Consider the following 19,287-nt stretch of genomic DNA (forward strand, 5'->3'; position numbering starts at 1 on the left):
GGGGGAGGCTCCCACCGCCTCCCGCGCTCCGGTCTCCGTGCCCCACGGGGTGCTCCCGCTCCTCCGCGCCTCGGGGCCTTTGGTGCGATTACGCGGCGTGATTCCTTCCATTTCGGGGCGTCTTCGAGGCCAGAAGACCCCGACTCCCGCCCCCCCGGCGGCTGCCGCGGGCGCCCCGGTCCGCGCGGGTGCAGCGGGTCGGGAGGCTCCAACGTCTTTCTCCACCGCTGATTTCCGTTGAACCTTCGTCCGCGGACGGCGCGCAGCCTCCCCCCGGCGGCCTCTCGGAGGCCAGAGTGGCCACGCGGAGGGCTGCGGCCGGGCTCGGGGCGCGCTTCCTGCGGGCGGGCGGGGGCGGGGCTCCGGGCGCGCCTCCTCCGCCCCCTCCCCTGCCTCCCTCCTCCCCTCCGTCCTCCCTCTTCCTCCCTCTTCCCCCTCTTCCTCCTCCCCCTCCTTCTCCTCCCTCCCCCTCCTCCCTCCTCCTTCTCCTCCCTCTCCCTCCTCCCTCCCCTCTTCCCCCTCTTCCCTCCTCCCCCTCTTCCCTCCTCCCCCTCCCTCCTCCCCGTCCTTCTCCTCCCTCTCCCTCCTCCTTCTCCTCCCTCCTCCCTCTCCCTCCTCCCCCTCCTCCTCTCTCCTCCCCCTCCCCCTCCTCCCCCTCCCTCCTCTGGCAGCCGAGGCGCGGCGGGGGCGGGGCCGCAGGCGGGCTGTGGGCGGCGTGGCGGGGCGGGCTGGGCGCCCCCGGCCAAGGTGCGAGCGAGCGGCGGCGGGCTCGGGCTCGGGCTCGGGCTCAGGCTCGGGCTCGGGCGCGGAGCGGGGCCTCGGGCGCGCAGCGGGGGCGCGCGGTGCGGAGCGGAGCAGCCCAGCCCAGCCCAGCCCAGCCCAGCCCAGCCGGGCCCGCGCGGGCAGAGACGAGCCGGCGGCGGCGGCGGCGGCTCCCGGCCGGGCGGGCGCAGGGCCTCGGACCTTGCGCGGCCGAGCGGGGCGCCGGGAGCGGGGCGCCGGGAGCGGGGCGCGGCGGGCACGGGAGGAAGCGGCGGCGGCGCGCGCCATGTCGGGCGGGCCCCCCAGGGGCCTGCCGTCCACCGGGCCGCACTCCCTGCTCGACATGCCGCACCCGCTGGCCGGCTCCAGCAGCGAGGAGGCCGTGGGCGGCGACAGCACGCCCAGCCCGGACCTGCTGACGGCTCGCAGCTTCGGCGACAAGGTGGGGCGCGCGCCGGGGAGCGGGGGCGGGGCGGGGGCGGGCGGGGCTCCCTCCGGACCCCGGGCCGCGCCCCCGCTGCGCCCCTGCCCGGGGCGGCCGTGCCCGCGACCCCGAGCCTTCGCGGAGGGCGCGCTCGCTGCGGGGCGGGGCGGGCCGGGGCGGGCCGGGGCGGGCCGGGGCGGGTGGCGAGCGCCGGTGACGGCGGGGCCGGGGGCGCGTGTGTCCCGCCGGTGCGTCCCCGAAGGCCGGCCGCCCGCGCACTTGTGGCTTCCCCCACTTTCCTGGGACTGCGGGGCGGCAAGAGTTCAGGGCTTTGGGTGCCGGGCAGGACCGGCGGGCGTGGCCTTCCCCACGCTCGGCATGTGGGGTGAGCCTTGTTGAGGTTTGCTGTGCGCCCCGAGGAGTCCCCTGACTCGGACCCCGGCGGACCCCAGCCGAGGGCACGGTCTGGCTGTGGCTTCTGTCTGGGGCCTTCCCCACTGGTCAGCTTTGCCAGAGGCCCGGTTTGTGGTGGATGGAAAGAAAGCCGCCCTTTGACCTTCTTTGTGCAGAAGGAGGCTCCTGAGTTCCTTAGAGGAGCCTGATCCTGGTGCGGCTTGGAGAGACAACAGGAGTCCAGGGTCCGGGGGGGGTGGGGGTGGGGGGGGGAGGCCGGCACCCCCCTGCCCCTCCACCTCGGCTGCCGTGGCCACCTGCCCTCTCATTGCAGACATTAGAATTGTTCTTAACACCTGTGATCCGGATCCCCTCCTCCTAGTGAATTCTTCCTTGGCCCAGTGCTACATGGAATCAGAGGACCTAATTCTTTCCCCCGTAGATGGGAGGGCGTGTGGTAGGAGAAAAATGAGTATCAGTGCATGGAGCACTCAAAATAGCCATGGAGGGGAACTTGATGTACCTTCGTGAAAGAGTTTATGAAAGCCGGGAGTGAGGAGTAGAGCATTAGGAACAAAAAGATTTAAAAAGCTAATGAAACCAATGGATTGAGCAGCTTGAGGCAGGTGTGTGTGGGGGGGAGGGGGACGGAGAGGGCTGTTGGTGATTTTTTTCTCTTTATTTTATAGATGATAAACTATATAGGAAGGGTGATGTTGCTTGGAAATACCCGGTGCATATTTGACATTCAGTAAGCAGTTGTTGAGTGACTGAATGAATAATTTGTGGCTTTCTTACAAACGGAGACATTGTTCCTACACTACACCTATGTAGGATAGAGACCCAAGTTAAACCTTCTGATTTTCCTTCTCAGGGTAGTGAATTATCGATTTCTGTGTAACAGATTACTCTGAAATTTAGCACCTGAAAATAGTGTGTGTGGGTCAGTGGTGTCAGCTAGAAGCAGCTTAGCCAGGTGGTTCTGACCTCAGGTCTCTTTTGAGGTAGCGGTCAAGGTATTGACCAGGGCTGGGTCATCTGAAGGCTCGGTTGCGGGAGGATCAGCTCCCAAGCTCACTCACTGGGCTGTTGGCAGGCCTTAGATCCTCCTCACAGGGCTCCTTGACCTGGCAGCTGGTTTCCCCCCAGAACAAGTGTTCTAAGAGAGCAAGAGATCCCAGGACTCAAGCTACACTCCTGTAAAATCTGGTCTTGGAAGTGACATAATCCTGCCATATTCTGTTTGTCACACAAACCAGTGCTTGTACAAAGTGGGAAGAGGGAATAAATACCGGGAGGTAGGGATTATTGGAACCGTCTTGAATGCTGCGGCCACTGGTGGCTATTTTATTTATTTTTAAAATGTTTGTATTTATTATTATTACTGTTATAATTTTTAGTAATCGTTACCCACCCAGTGTGGGGCTTAAACTCATGGCCCTGCAATCCAGAGTCGCATGTTCTTCTGACTGAGTCAGCCAGGTGCTCCCACGGGTTTAAACAATTGCTTAATGATCCTCTCCCGGAGGATACCTGCCTCAGAAATATGGGCATTTTAGTAAATACTGGGAGGACAGACGCCCTGTACCACTAAGGTCTTGTTGGTGGGCGGGAAGTCAGGCCCAAGTCTCCTTCCCGCTGGCTTCTTTTACAGGGGCAGTTCTGTGAGAAAGACAATTTTGAAGCTGTTCTTATTAATTATTGAATATTTAATAAGTCTCCTTACAGCTGTAAGAAGCATCAAAATGACATCACTCCCAAGGGCCTGATTTATAGTAAGCCGCTTTTCCTTAGAGGTTAAGTAACCAATTCTTCTCCTTGACTGGAAGTAACATTTTCCTTGAATCTTGGCATGCACGTGTGTTCTAGCAACTGTGAAGAAATTTTTGTAGAGAGAAGCTAGCGTGCAACAGAGGTGAGTCAGGATCGGTGGAAGGAAGCCTTCTCTTTACCCTCTTTCTCTTGCCCAGGCAGCCTGGGGGTCACGGGAGGACAGGTAGGAAAGCTGAGTCCTCTGATCCGTCTTTGAAAAGAAACTTGTTTTCTCGCCTTTTTTGGACAATGGAGTTGTGATCTTGGATGTTGGTTCAGAATCAGTTCTGGGCTTGGAGAATGAGGGTTTGACAGGCTGCTCATGGTACAGGGTTATTATATTATGCAGAGGGGGGTTACTTTCTGTGGACCCAGGATGTCGCCAAGAACAGGCAAGCCTTGTGTCTTGGTCCCGCGGATGCTTCTGAGCGGCGTCTGGGATGCTTGCTCAAGAAGCAAATGACAACCAAATACGAGGGCTTTTTCATCCACCAACTTCTAAGAATCCTTCCTATCTTCGAAGGATTGCTTGTACTAATTCTTTTCATGCCAGATGAACTCACAGGCCTTCCATTACTACCTCCTTCATCTCCACCTAATGTAAATAAACCACTTGGCCTGCCTTGTTCTTACTTTCATCTGCAAACCACTCTAAGCTGCTTCTCCCCTGACTCAGCCTCCAGCTTTTATATGTCTCCCCAAACTTACACACCAAGCCCACTCAAGCCCCAACTGGTTAACACCCCTTCCCATATCCTCAGCCTCTTCACTGAACTCTTCCCCCTACTTCCTGCCCTCTTAGGTTACAGCTTCTCCAAAAGTCTTCGAAATGAGGTGTCTTTTCTCCCTACACTCCACTTATATCAGGATCAAGAGATGGAGCTCAGTGTCCTTTCTCTCCACTGCCTTTTTACGAACTAAGCTCTTCTCCCTGGAAGCCCATGTCATTTTATTTGTTCCTTCACATATTTGAGGGCCTACTACAGGATAGGCACCGTTCCAGGAACTTGAGATGAGTCAACCAGTGGAAGACTCCTGCCCTCATTGGGTACGTTTTAGTGAGCACATACTATATTATATAATATATGCTATGGAAGGGAGAAAGACTAGGTTGGTGGGGGGAGGTTCAGGATCACCGGCTGTGGGAGGAGGATTTGGATAGGCCTTCCGAGAATTTGAGATTTGGAGGAGGTGAGGGGGGGAGTCAGTGAGCGGATGTCTGGAGGCGTGTCCAGGTGGAAGGAACAGCTAAAGCAGAGGCTTGAAGCATCTGGCTGGTGTAGTATGGAATAGCCTCGAGGCCACTGTGCCTGGGGCAGAGTGAACAATAGAGTTGTTGACTAATAGCTGAGAGCAAGGATCCAGATTCTGTAGGGCCTCATAGGCCACCTGAGAATGGTGGCCTTTACTCTGAGTGCCACTGCAGGGTCTTCAGCAGGAGAGCACGATTTGACTTATGTGTTGAAAAGGATCACACGGGCTGTTGAATTGAGAATCCTTTATTTGGCTATTCCACTGAATTATGGAATTTCTAGTTAAAAGGACATAAACCAAATGCAAACTGGCAAAGAAAAACAAAATCTAGTGGTTTATGCTTTGAAAAGCCCCAGGTAGGGGCACCTGAGAGGCCCAGTTGGTTGGGCATCTGCCTTCAGCTCAGGTCACGATCCTCGGGGCCTGGGGCTCGAGCCCTGCGTTGGGCTCCCAGCTCCGGGGGGAGCCCATTCTCCCTCCCCTTCTGCCTGCAGCTCCCCTTGCTTGTGTTTTTTTCTCTCTCAATCTCTGTCAAATAAATAAATAAAATCTTAAAAAGAAAAAGAAAAGCCCTAGGTAATTCGACTTCAGGAGGGGCTGGAACTAGGTATTCAAATCATATTGGAAATCTGTCACTCTCTGTCTCTAGGCTCTGCTTTCTTCTGTGTTAGTTTTATTCTCAAGCTAGCGAGGGGATATGTTCTACAAATAAGCCTCACAACTTCAGCAGAAAGAGAGCACCTCTTTCCTAATAGCTCCAGCCAAAGCCCTGGGCTGGTGTCTCATGGGCCTGAACTGGGTCAGGCACCGAAATCAAGCTTTGTTAACTCTGACTGCCCGGACCTGCACCAGGTCCTTATCTTCGGAGAGTGGAGAAAGGAAGTTTTCGCAGGTCTGTTTGTTTGAACTGTGAAATGTACGTATAAAGCATATAAAACGTTTAAAGACTAAAGAACAATAAACACTCATGTTCCTACTCCCCAGGTTAAGAGAATATTACTAGTATTTCAGAAGCCCCCTGTGTGCCTGGGGAGGACAGAGGGTTCCTGCAGCCGGATCAGGATGCTGCTAATAGAAGGAGGAACGAAGGAATGTGGAGCGGGCACAAACATCCATCACAGGACTTCCATGACTTTCTGTTCCCTGTCATTTCTAAGTCCCCTACTTCTCATTCATTAAAATCTCGAGGCCCTAACTCACTGTCTTCTCAAATTATGTCCTCTCCTTCAGGGACTCTGTTAAAACCTTCAAAACTATCAGCTTCTTGACTTTATCTCCACACACCTTGACCTCTTTTTCAATTCAGCCGCCCTCTCCCTGGCCACACCCGTACTCAGAAAGGTTCCAGCTTTGACATAATTCCATGGGATAGCATCGTCTCTCACCTTCCCCTCTTCCCAGTCAGTCAGGACTGACTGCACCTGTTCCCTAACCGCTTTTACTCACCCCCCTCCTTCAGGTTGCACCACTAGTCTCATCAGTTCTCCCGTTAATTCCTTTCCTCTATTCCCTTGCTCTCCTTTTACACCCCACCTGGATCATTCCATTGGCTCAGGTCCTTTGCCTACGCCTAGGATGCAAATGCACCCAGAGAATTGCTGCCAGTGTAGGTTCATGGGTACCAACCACAGTTGGGGCCTCAGTAGTGCTGGGCGCTCCTTTCTTTACACAGAGGCTCCCAGGGTGCGCCCTGGCCCATCTGAAGCTTCTCTCTGTTCTCACGCCTTCTGTCCCTCTGCTCCTCCCTCCTGTTTTGCTGATGGGAAGACGGAAGCCACCATAAAGGAACTTCTTTTTCCAGACTATGAAATGACCTGAATCCGTAGCCATCATTTCTTGGTTGCCCCCAGGTACCAGAGAGGGGCTTCTGATCCGCTCCTGGACTATGTGGCCTGCCCATCTGGCCTCTCAGAGACCTTGCTCTGTTCATTATTCCTCATTCGTGCCTGTGTCTTCACACTCCCTCTCGGCTGGCTCATTCCATCAGTACTTAAACATGCCCAGTCACCCTCGCCTTGAAAACAGACCAGGAGTCAAGAAAACCCTGCTGTGATGCCTGCTTCTTCCCCATCTCATGACCTATTCAGTGACTCTTTACAGCCTGCCCCTGTTGTCTTATTTGCTAACTCCTTAGCCTACTCTGTCTACTTTTTTTTTTTTTTAAGATTTTATTTATTAGAGTGGGTGAGAAGAGAGCACAGTTGGGGAGGGGCCGAGGGAGAGGGAGGAGCAGACTCCCCACTGAGCAGGGATCCCGATGTGGGACTTGATCCCAGGACCCTGGCATCGAGGCCTGAGCTGAAAGCAGATACTTAACCCACTGAACCACCCAGGCGTCCCTGCTGACTTTACTCATGACTTCCTTTTTGCAAAATCCAGGAGCCCCTTCACCGTCCTTGTCTATCCTGACCCTTGCCTTCCACGTAGCACTTGATGCTGTTGAGTACCCTCTGACTGGAAACACTCTCTACTTGGCACTCCAGAGCCTGGCTGGATGTTTGAACCCCTGCTCTGCCTACCCACAGTCTTTGTAAGAGCAAATTATTTAACCTCTCTGAGCCTCAGTTTCCTCATTGTTAAGGAGGGGCTAACAGAAACACCTATGTCCCAGGGCTGATGGATCTGGGGAGTTCATCCTTAGAGTTGTGTCTGCTACATAGTGGGCCTTCAATAAACGTGAGGTGGTGAGGGTAGTTCTTGCTAGGTGGCATACTCTCCGTATTTTCTTTTGCATTCCTGCCTGGTGTTCATCAGTGTCTGCATCAGCTGTGGCCCAGTCAGGGTGAAAAACCGCTCTAGGTATCTCAGACTGAGAGGCTCTAACACAGGGAGTTAGTTACGTAGGTGATGGGAGACATGAGAGGTCCAGCAGAAGACGGTGAGATGAGTAGAGTGGCAACAGCAGGAAAGTGCTATCACCCCCAGGGCTAGAGGGTCAGTGGGAGGAGGTGATGTTAAAATCCAGGAGTTTCCGTAGGAACTAGAACTGTGGTGGGGGGTGGGGGGGTGCTCAACAAGAGTAGGGGCCACTGAGGAGGGAGGCCTAGAGAGGAAGCAGCTGCTGGGAGGGATGCTGTGTGAAGCAGGGCGGAAGGCTCTGGGCTTGGGGAGGAACACCCTGAAAGACCTTTTGGGTCTTTGATCAGTATCTTCCGTTGGCCAAAATATCTTCCGTGGTGAACACGTGCCTTTCGGAGAGCCAGGCAGTCTTTCTTGAGATTTGTTCAGGTGGATGCCAGGGTTATGATTATGAACCCTTGTTTGCTGCCATGTGGAGAGAGGCTACTGAGGCCAGAGCGTAGGGCTGGGAGGGAAGCGGGGGACGGGCCCGGAGGTCACTTGGATCCTGGATCCACCTGGGCCAGCTATGCCTGAAGCTAGCGCTGCTGCTTGCTTACAGGATGTTGTGAGTTCCCTTTTATTGACACTGTCTTCAGTTGAGTTTGTCACTTGACACGAAAAAAAATTGTTAGATACATTGACCTTAAAATGTGAAATAAAAATTGAATTTTCCTTTGGGAGTATTGGGAAGGGGAGCTTAGTTCCTATTGGCCAGCCCCATTGTCGGGGTGTATGTCTGCAAGTCAGCTACGGTGACAGAGGTGGTGTTTTCTCTGGGCCCTTGAAGTTTGGGGAGCCCTTTGGGTATGGGGTGGGGAGAGCATCATGGGCTGAGAGAGTCGCCTGAGCAAAGCTCCTGAGATGGGAAAGACCTGTGGCCGCTGCAACTGGATGGAGTCGAGGGATGTGTCGGGATGGGTTTTGAGGGTCCAGAGGTGGGGGGTGGTGAGTGAGGAGGTGGGGACACAGGTCAGCAGACCCAGGACTGCATTGCATGCTGTGCTGCGGAGCTGAGCTTTTATCCTGTGGGCAGGAGGCAACCCTAGAGGGTTTTTGAGCAGAGGACTGTGTGATGGGTGCTTGGGACGGGGAGTGGCTGGCAGTGAAAGAGGGAGTAGGGAGGCATTAACGGGGTTTTGGTGGGAGCTGTTCCTTCAAGAAGACAGATTAGAAAATGCAAAGACCACTCGTGTTGGTATAGTGGGCATGACAGGCGCCCTCCCAGAGAGGGGGTGCAGACTGGGAGGCAAGTGCGAGCAGGAAGTGTAGGTGATCGGGGTGCAGTTTGAGGCAGGATCAGGACAGAGGTTGTCTGAACCCCACCCTTGGAAGCCTACTCGGAGTTCAGGGCTAAGCGCAGATGCTGCTTCCGGGAAGCTCCTCCGTATCATATAGATGCGTAACCCCTAAAAATCCAAATAAAAATGGCTGTGGAGGGGGCACGAGGGTGGCTCAGCGGTTGAGCATCTGCCTTCAGCTCAGGGTGCGATCCCGGGGTCCCGGGATCGAGTCCCCCGTCGGGGCCCGCTTCTCCCCCTGCCTGTGTCTCTGTCTCTGTCTCTCTGTGTCTCTCAAGAATAAATAAGTAACATCTTTTAAAAAATGGCCATGGAAGATGCGGAAGTTGAGGTGGACAATGAGTCTTTCGGAAGGGGGGGGGCTGTGGCGCGTTGGGGGTAAGAAGGGTGGTGGCTTGGGGTAAACGCGGGTGGAGGGGAGACGCTGAGGGCAGGAGAGACGGGGGCTCTTGCTAAAGGTTCGGGGCGAAGTCAGAGGTTTTGTATCAAGACGCAGGAACGACGGCTTGGGCAAGGGGCCCGAAGTGGTGTGGGGGCGTCGGATTCGCTGGGGAGGTGTGCCAGGGGTCGCCGGCTGCCCCGTGGCCGGGTGGGAGGGGGTGGTCAGGGTGCAGGCTCCCGGGGTGCAGGCTCGCGGCTGAGACCAGCCCGTGTCGGGGTAGCAGAGGGCGGGCACTAACCCAAGCAGAAACCTTTAGGTTTTGAGCTGGGGCCTCCGCCCGGCTCTGCGTGCGAGAGAGAACGAACAGGACCCCCCTCCAGGGCTCTCGGTCCCGGGCACAGGAGCTGGCTTAGGATTGAAGGCGCCGAAGATACCGGCTCTGCGGCCTCGGGCGAGTTGCTCAACCTCGTGGGCCTCGGTGTCCCCCCGTCCGAATGTTGGGGTATTTTACGGGGGTGCGTGTTTGGGATAGTGTCCGGCCCGAGCAGATACGTGCAAACACCAGGTGTCTGCACGGCCTTGGGAAGCGGACCCCGGGCTAGCGGAGCCGCCAGCAGTTTGGTGGACAGGTGGCCGACTGAGCGGGGGCAGGCGCCAGAAGTGGTAGGTTCCCCGGGTGTCCCCCACGCCCCAACCTGCCCAGAGCTCGCACCTCGGCCCCCCACGCCCGGGGGAGGCTGGTTCCCAGGCACTGGCCGCTGCTCCCCGGGGGGCGTGTGTGGGCGCTTCACCCCCAGGCACGTGGCGGTCTGCCCCGGGGGTGGGCAGGGTAGGGGAAGCAGGCGGGCCCAGGAGTGCAGGTGCTGGCAGCTGAGCTGGTCAGGGTGGGGGGATGTGGGCACCGACAGGCTTGGTTTTTTTTTTTTTTTTTTTTAAGATTTTATCTATCTATCTATCTATCTATCTATCATCTATCTATCTATCTATCTATCTATCTATCTATCTAGGAGAGCACAAGCAGGGGAGGGGAAGGGGCAGAGGAGAAGGGGCGAGGCAGAGGGAGAAGCGGCCGCCCCGCTGAGCAGGGAGCCCGGCCCGGGGCTCGATCCCAGGACCCTGAGATCATGATCTGAGTTAAAGGCAGACACGTAACTGAACCACCTGTGCGCCCCACCGACAGTCCCCGCTATGGTCATGGTGGGAGTAAGGTACAGGCTGGAAAGAGGGAGTGAGGGTGCTGCGGAAAACGGTGGCTCTCCCAGAGGAGATGACGTTGGAGGTGGCGAGTGGAGCCGTAGGTGTCTGAGCAGCGGCCGGAGCAAGGAGCAGTGACCGGCGCAGAAAGCCCGCAGGTGCCCAAGCGCGGCAGCGTGCGGTCGCCTGACTGGCCCGAGAGACGGCCTCTGGGTCGGCCGCTGGAGAGTGGGCAGGGGGCAGACTGCGTCTCTAACGGCAGACAGTGAGGGCCTTACCCTGGGTGATCGGGAGGCCAGTACTCTAAGCGGGGAAGGCGCAGGGCCGTGCTTGGTAGGTCACCGTGGCTGGGGTGGGTTGGGGGGAGTCAAGAGGTGGGGGGTCCAGGGAGGGGATTGTTGGAGCAGAAGCCTGGTGGGGGGAGCAGTCTCAGTGGAGTTTTAACTCACTGATTCCAGGGAGCTTATTGCTCAGTTTTGTTTGCACACCAGCCTCTAATCTAAGCAAAAGGCAAACCTATTGTCAGGCTCACTCGAAGCACAGGAGTGAGCAGGAATCGGGGTCTGAATGTTCTCAAGAGCCAGTCTCCTGCTCCCAGACCAGCTTTATCCGTGAGGGAGGGAAATGGGGCAACTGATAGCTTCCATCCCTCATATTTTCTAGCCGTGCCTCCTGAGAGGGAGTGAATCTCTTACATGGGGAAAATCTCTGGGAGACACAGCTCGGGTCTTATACCTTGCCTGAGACCAGAGGTGCAACCATGGCTGGGGCCGGAGCTGAAAGAGTAAGTCAGCCCCCATTCCAGCTGTGGGTTCCAGAGCAGCTGTGAGATGTGTGTGCCAGGCAGACAGTAAAAAGATTACTTCCAGGGGAGATTCTTGAGTCACAAGTTTTAGTGACTGGCTGAGTCATCATGGCAAGAATAAAATAAATTTTGGGAGAAACAGGTCAAAAATTAAACTATAGATTTTCTAAGACATAGATGCTTTTTATTTTTTATTTTATTGTTACTTTAAAAATTAATTTATTTTAGAGAGAGAGCACAGGCACACAAGCAGAAGGAGGGGCAGAGGGAGAGAGAGAGAGAGAGAGAGAGAGAGAGAGAGAGAATCTCAAGCAGACTCCCCACTGAGCGTGGAGTGGACGCAGGGCCTGATCTCACGACCCTGAGATCACGACCTGAGCTGAAACCGAGAGTTTGTCACTTAGCTCACTGTGCCCAGTCTGGTGCCCCAGGTATAGATACTTCTTAAAATAAAAATTGAGATATAAAGCACATAGCATAAAATCCACTTTTTAAAAGTGTATAGTGTGGTGGGTTTTAGTATATTCACAGGTTGCACAACTCTCTCCAGTGTCCAATTTCAGTATGTTCATTACCCCAAGGATACCTCATCCTACCCATTAGCAGACACTCCCATTCCCCTCCCTCCCAGCTCCTGGTAACCACTTTTCTATTTTCTGTCTTTGTAAATATGATGCTTTTCCTTTAGATACCTTATATAAATAGAATCATGCAGTATTTATCATTTTGTGACTGGTTCATTTCCTTAGAATAATATCCTCAAGGTTCATCCATGTTACAGCATATGACAGGATTTTCTTCTTTTTATTTAATTTATTTTTTTAAGATTTTATTTATCCATTTGAGAGAAGACAGAGATAGTGACAGCATGAGTGGGGACGAGGAGGAAGCAGACTCCCTGCTGAGTGAATGTACCATTTTACAGTCCTACCAAAAGTACACAAGGGTTTCAGTTTCTTCAGTCTCACTAACACTTGATATTTTCTGTTCTTTTTTTAAAAGCTTTTTATTTTTTAAAAGCTTTTTATTATTATTATTTTTTTTAGAGAGGGAGTAGGGGTGGTGGGGCAGAAGGAGAGAGAGAATCTTAAGCAGGCTCTATGCCCAGCTTGGAGTCCAAGGCAGGGCTCAATCTCACAGCTCTATGATCATGACCTGAGCCAAAATCAAGAGTCAGACACTTAACCAACTGAGCTACCCAGGTGCCCTGATATTTTCTATTCTTTTGACAAAAGTGGCCATCCTAATGGATGTGAAGTTTGATTTGTATTTCTCTGATGATTAGTGCTGTTGAGTGTCTTTTCATACACTTTCTGGCCATTTGTATATCTTCTTTAGAGAAATATGTGTTCAAGTCCATTCATCATTTTTATATCAGATTATTTGATTTTTTTATTGTTGAGTTGTAGGAGCTCTTTTTATATTCTAGATATTAACCCTGATCAGATATATGATTTATAGATATTCTCTCCCATTCCATAGATTGCCTTTTTTTTTTCCATAGGTTGCCTTTGTGTCTTTTGCACAATTTTTAAAAGTTTGCTCTAGTCCCATTTGTCTGTTGTTGCCTGTGTTTTTAGTGTCCTATCCAAGAAATCATAGCTAAGTCCAATGTCATGAACATTTTCTCCTGTGTTTCTTCAGGAGTTTTATAGTTTGGGGTCTTAGGTTTGGGTCTTTAATCCATTTTGATTTTTGCACATGGCCTAAGACAAGCGTCCCACTTCATTCTTTTACATGTGGATTTCTAGTTTTTCCCAGCATACCATTTGTTGAAAAGACGTCCTTTCCCCATTGAGGATATATATGTGTGTGTGTGTATATATATATACATATATATGTATATATATATATATGTGTATATATTTATATATATATGTATACACATACTCTTAAAGCTAATTTCTTACTAAAATCAATAAATCATATTAGTAGTTGAAGTGCTAAGATGAATATATTCTACAAATGTTTGAGTGACTTCTCTGTACTATGTGCTGCATAAGGCATGTTCCTGGGAGTCAAGATATCTAAATTCTGGAAATGACAGTAGCCTGGGACAGGTCCATAATTAGAATAGACGTGCTTGTAGAAGAGCTGTTCTGTTGCAAAAATGGAAGCCCAGACCTTCTTCAGGGCTATTTAATTAGGGCAGAGGTGTGCTCTAAAGGAACTGGGCTTGTTGTCATCGTGCTGGCATCAGCATTTATGCTGCAAAAATGCAATATAGCAGCCTTTCTCTGTGCTGTCCAGTCAGGCAAATCTTGTTTATTTCATGACTTGCATCAGCAGTTGTGAAGGGCACTTGGACTTTTTGTTCATTTTTCTCAAAGATTTATACAAAGCTTTGGCCTATTGTGTGCCATACCTTGCAGATACCTTAGATGAACAAGATGACCTTATTTTTAGGGAGTCAAGGCTGGGAAAGGAGACAGAGGAGGTTCAAGTGAAGTATTGCAACTAAAGATGATGAAAGGAGAATGCCATGAGGGTAGTCAGTGATTTCTTTGAGTTAAAGAAATTCTTGAGTGTAAAGCATGTTTGGAGGAGGCATTGGGTTACCTATTACAGGTTTTGTCCTTTAAATTAATGCTCGGTGTTGGGATTTCAGTGAGAATTTGAATAATTGTTTTCTGGTCTGACAATAATGGGGAATTTTTGACTGTCTTCCAGCCCTTAGGTTTTATTACGCATATGTTAATCCAGTGAATGTTCTTTAGCAGTGTATCCAAGATTGGCTATGTAATTTGCAGGACCCAGTGCGAAATTAAAATGCTTGTCCCCTTGTTAAAATTTTATCGAGAATCTCAAGATGATGACAGAGCATTAAACCCAGTGGGGAACCCTTGTGAGCACAGAATCCCGTGTGAGCCCACACCCATGGAGCTGGCCCCCAGTATATCCTTTACAGGTACTGGTTGCCAGGTCCTGTTACAGTCACCTTGTAGCCATCTTGCTGTTCTAGGTCAGGACTGTTGGATTCCTTGGGTGTGTTTATAATGAGTCCAGGCTTCTCTCATCTGGATTGACTGTGGCACTTGCTCCTCCATCACCTGTCAACATTCTAGCATATCCTCTTTCTAGAAGTACTTAATGTAATCTCCCCTCATGACCAGCCTTTCATGTTTATGTGTGCTTGGGACTACATTTCATTCCCCCAACCAGTTGCTTCTGTTTTCTTTCCCCTTTGTTCTGGTCTCTTCCCCAGAGAGGGTGCCCAGCATAAATGCTCCCTCACTTATCCTTGCCTTCACGCAGAGATCATGGCAGGCTATGCTTATAATCACTGCTAGCATTTACAGGGCTCTAACTTTGGTCGGGAGCCTTGCTGGATCATCTTCCGTGCACTCCCCTATGATGTAGTTGCTGTCTTGTTCCCCTCTGATAGTGGAGATGGGGGGGAGGGTGTGCAGGGGAGTGGGGGGAGGGAAGTAGGCTCTGGGAGCAGTAACTTGTTCCAAGGCAGAAAGCTAGAGAATGGGGCTGATGTGAACTTGGGTCTACCTGGCTTCAGAGCCCCTCTTCCTACCCACCACCACTGCTGTGGGATTGGCAGCCTGCCCCAAGCCCCCTCCCCTATTTCTGAGCACCTGCACACATTAGTCACCATAAGTAGGTTGCGTTCCCTCTAGGACAGTCTGTGCACAGAAGGGGAATGAAAGCAATCTCTCCTGTGTCTCAGCTCATGGCTCTTCTCCTGGGTCACTTTCTAGCTCCTCTCAGCCTTTGTCCTCACCATCCACACCTCCCTTGTTTTTTTTTTTTATTTTTAATTTTTAATTTTTTAAATTTTTTATTGGAGTTCAATTTGCCAACATATAGCCTAACACCCAGTGCTCATCCAATCAAGTGCCCCTCTCAGTGCCGGTCACCCAGTCACCCCCACCCCCCGCCCACTCCCTTTCTACCACCCCTAGTTCGTTTCCCAGAGTTAGGAGTCTCTCATGTTCTGTCTCCCTTTCTGATATTTCCCACTCATTTTTTTCTCCTTTCCCCTTTATTCCCTTTCACTATTTTTTATATTCCCCAAATGAATGGGACCATATAATGTTTGTCCTTCTCTGATTGACTTATTTCACTCAGCACCTGCCTTGTTGGGGCAGCTTCTCTCCCCATCACCGCCAGGCTCCCGGATGAGTGGCTTTGTGCAGGGCTTCCATCTGCCTGGCCATCTGCTCCCCTTGCCTGGGCGGTAGAGTCCGGTCTGGGTCTGCACCCACCGCTCACCCCCCGCACAGCCCAGCAGAGGCCTCAGAGGGCATCCATCCCCAGACACCCCCCCACCCTGCCCCACCCCGGCTTGAAGCTGTGGCTCTGTGAGAGAAGCAGCAACTTGTCAGACCAGGTCACCCCCTTAGCTCCTGGCAGACCTGAGCTTAGGACCCGAGTTCCAGACTGCAGCATTCAGTGCCCGTTTTCTGTGATTCATGATGTTAACTGGCCTCCCCTCAACACCCCCCCCGCCCACCATCTCATTCTGTCCACTGCTCTGTTTCCCCAGCCCAGTGCTTGGTGCATAGCAGAGGCTTAATAAACACGTGCTGAATGAATGGATTCTGTCCTCTGTTGGTCATGCCCTGGGCTGCCCCTGCCTCTCCGATCGGCTTCTGTTTCCTTCAGGCCCTAACTGTGGGTCCGGCCAGCCACGGCCCCCGCCCTTGGCCGGTTCCTTACATCCCACCTCTGGACGGACTTTACACAGCTGCATCAAGGTTTAGGATGCCCCGACCTGCGACCTGCGGGGTCTCGCTTCAAATGCATCTCTGATCCTTGTCTTCAGCGTCCTTAAGGTCGCTCTCTGGTGAGGGCGTTTATTATTTTTTATTTTTTTAAAGATTTTATTTATTTATTCATGATAGATACACAGAGAGAGAGGCAGAGACACAGGCAGAGGGAGAAGCAGGCATCATACAAAGAGCCTGACGTGGGACTCGATCCAGGGTCTCCAGGATCACGCCCTGGGCTGCAGGCAGCACTGCGCCACCGGGGCTGCCCTGGTGAGGGTGTTTAAAATCATACCTCTCTTGGCCTCTCAAGTATCTCATTCCTCCTGCAAGCAGCATCACTGTTTCAATCTCTTCATTTCCGTGGTCCTAGTCAACATCCTAATTAAGATGTATGGTTACCTGTCCTGTGTTCCTGCTTTCACTCAGTCTGCTCTTTTCTGCCACGGTCAGCCAATGCTTACCTCCCTAAGAACACTGCCCTGTGTGTGTCATTTCCGCCGTGGGAGACCTGCAGCGGCCTCCCAAAGCTTTCGCCATGGCCGTGCAAGCCTCTGCCTTCTGTGTTCAGGTCCCTATTTGCCTCTCTGATCCTCTCCTAGGGAGTTAGGGATATCCCTGCCAAATGATTTTACTCCAGAGCTGCCTGGCATGTCATGTGAATTTTCGCTTGCCCACCTTTTCTGTGTTTGTGTTTCCAGCTGCCTCCCACTAGGGCTTTGGAACCTTGCTACTCAGTGTGTTCCCTGGACCAGTGGCATTGACATCACCTGGGAGCTCGTTGCAAATGCAGACCCTCAGGCAGAGTTCTGGGCCTACTGAATCAGAATCTGCATTTTGACATTATTCCTAAATTTTTTGCATGCATATTAAAAATCGAGGAACTCTGTCTTCAAAAAAAGTTTATCAGGCTCAGCTAAGCATTCACGTCATCGGGGGACTTGTCAAATGATACTGATGCCAGGGGCCCACCTCAGGAAATTTGGATCTAATGATTCTAGGATGGCCTGGAGACTAGTGCTTAAAAAAAAAAAAAAAAAAAAAAGGATTCTGTAGCTAGTTCTGACGTGCAGCCAAGGTTGAAATCACTTGCCTTAGAAGAATTCTCTGACTGACCCAGTGGGATTTTGCTGTCACACGTCTGTCTCCTAGACTGTGCTGTAAGCTCCTCGAGAGCAGAGGCTCCGTCTGGTTTGCTTACTGCTATAATTTCAGTCATGAACATAGCTTAGGATGGGGTGGGTACTCAGATATTTGTTGACTCAATAAATGGACATGTGCTAAATGAGGAGTATATATGAGTATTTATGAGTATTTATTGTAATATTGTTTCTAATAGCAATAGGTGAGAAAGAGCCCAAATATTCATCAATAGGGAGCTCGTTGTAAACTATGGTAATTTACAAAATGCGTGTTCAAGGGATAGGCAGCCTTATATACCCTGATATACAACATGGCACACTGTTTTAAGGAAAAAGTAAAAAAAGGTATATACCAACTGTGTAGCCTATCATTTTGTGTTTTTAAGAGTATAGGTGTAAATGTGTACACTAGCCTTGGAAGGATGCACCTTTACCCCTCAGGAGGGTCACTTTCTGACCCTTTCAGAATGTAATCTTCCACCCCTGGAGGTTATTTGACCAAATTAGAAAGAACCCTCCAACTCTCTTCCTAATTTGGTTAATAATAGTTGATACTGATTAAAAAGGAAACATTTGCCTAACCAGCTCCTGACTACCCCTGATTGTATTTCAAACAAACATAAAAAATGAGCCTCTCAGTCATAGTTCTATGGAGTAGATGGGTATGTTGTCCTCTGCTTGAAAACTGAATCATAACTGCTCACAACCTAAAAGGGACAAGGCCAGGCTGTTAACTGAGAGGATAAGAGAGATGATGCTCTTCTGGTAGTTTTTTTTTTTATTATTAAAGATTTTATTTATTTATTCATGAGAGAGAGAGAGAGAGAGTCAGAGACACAGGCAGAGAGAGAAGCAGGTTCCATGCAAGGAGCCTGATGTGGGACTTGATCCTGGGACTCCAGGATCATGCCCTGGGCCAAAGGCAGGCACCAAACTGCTGAGCCACCCAGGGATCCCCTCTTCTGGTAGTTTTTAATCTGTTGTGATCAAATACAGGTGAATATTGGCTCAGAGTGATCTTTTAACCTTTTCTCCTGGTGTCAAATTTTTTGGAACTATCTTTTTTTTTTTCTGGGTTAAAGAAGTCTTCTCTTTCCTGGTCCAAGTCAACTGTTGTTTCACTGATTGTCCAGACTTTCCGGGACTCCCATTTCATGCTTCTGCTTTTGTCCTTCCTGGCAAATGGGCTGCCCTGGACAGTGCCTATCATGGTAAAAGAGGAGGGAATGCTTTCAGTCCAGTGACATTTGCTCTTTTCCTTCCCAGTTTCCATGATCACAGCCTTTATCCTGGTGAATGGTTAGCTTCCTTGTAGCTTCTTAGAGATGGGGATGGCCAACTCTGAAACAAATGGAAATGGAAGAAATGGTACTGGGAGGTGGTTCTGTTAGTGATGACACTGACCCCTTTTGGTAAGACGGTGCAGTTGAGTTGACTTGATTCTCTTGGTGTAACAGATTGTCTTCGGGAGGCTTGGCATATTACTTTAGGTATCTTTGAGCAACCTAGAAAGTATCTTGTTTAGTGTGATAGACTGTGTATTTTTAGATAGAATAAGACCCAAATTCGAGGCTAACATGGATATCTGCAGATTTCTAAGCATGTCTCAGGTGCCACAGTTTGAGCAAAATGGTCACATCTCTACTTTAAACTGATTCTGAAGGACAAAAGTAGACACTGTTCTATGGTATTATTGTTGTTTTGTTTTTCTTAAATAATTTTTATTCTCTAGGACTTTGCGGTGTCCAATGCTGAGTGTGAGTGGAAAGGGTCACATTTATTAAAGACGTATTAGGGTGTTCCAAGATTATAAATTATAGAAGTAATGTTTACATTTTACAACTTTTTTACGATGAGGTTGACAGAAAAGTCTTGCTGTTGATTTATATACATGAATCAAGGAAACATCTATATGTCAGTTTATGATTTTGTAGTAAATGGGTAAAGAGGATCTGTTAATCGTGAGAAACAGTGTTACCAGCAGCTGAGTGAATAAAATTTATTTGCTACCTCTGCTTCCATAGCAAGGAGGTACACTACATAAAGAAATTTAGAATTTCCATTGGAGTGGTTAGAGTAATATAGGCTCAAAGCAGCTGAGTAGAAAGAATGGAGCCTTTGGAGTCCATCAAGGGAATCCTAATAGTCGCTTACTGCTGGAAAATTATTTATCTGCCTTGAACCTCTGTTAACCCTATCAATAGGGATCCCTGGGTGGCGCAGTGGTTTGGCGCCTGCCTTTGGCCCAGGGCGCGATCA

The 19,287-nt window shown here is 50.9% G+C and overlaps 1 protein-coding gene across 3 annotated transcripts in view; it reads left to right on the top strand.

The window, feature by feature from the left end:
• The first annotated feature begins 1,021 nt into the window (after positions 1–1,021).
• The window catches only part of SNX30 (sorting nexin family member 30), a 108,709-nt gene continuing 90,443 nt past the window's right edge, over positions 1,022–19,287 (top strand). Inside the window, exon 1 of one of the 3 annotated variants that reach the window (XM_077912940.1) lies at positions 1,022–1,204. In XM_077912940.1, the coding sequence (XP_077769066.1) occupies positions 1,049–1,204 (156 nt within the window). In that variant the 5' untranslated portion in view covers positions 1,022–1,048. The remainder of the gene's footprint in view (positions 1,205–19,287) is intronic. The other 2 variants (XM_077912935.1, XM_077912936.1) reach the window with 2 other exon arrangements.

Source organism: Canis aureus, chromosome 10 (genome assembly GCF_053574225.1).
Source record: "Canis aureus isolate CA01 chromosome 10, VMU_Caureus_v.1.0, whole genome shotgun sequence".
Lineage (NCBI taxonomy): Eukaryota > Metazoa > Chordata > Mammalia > Carnivora > Canidae > Canis > Canis aureus.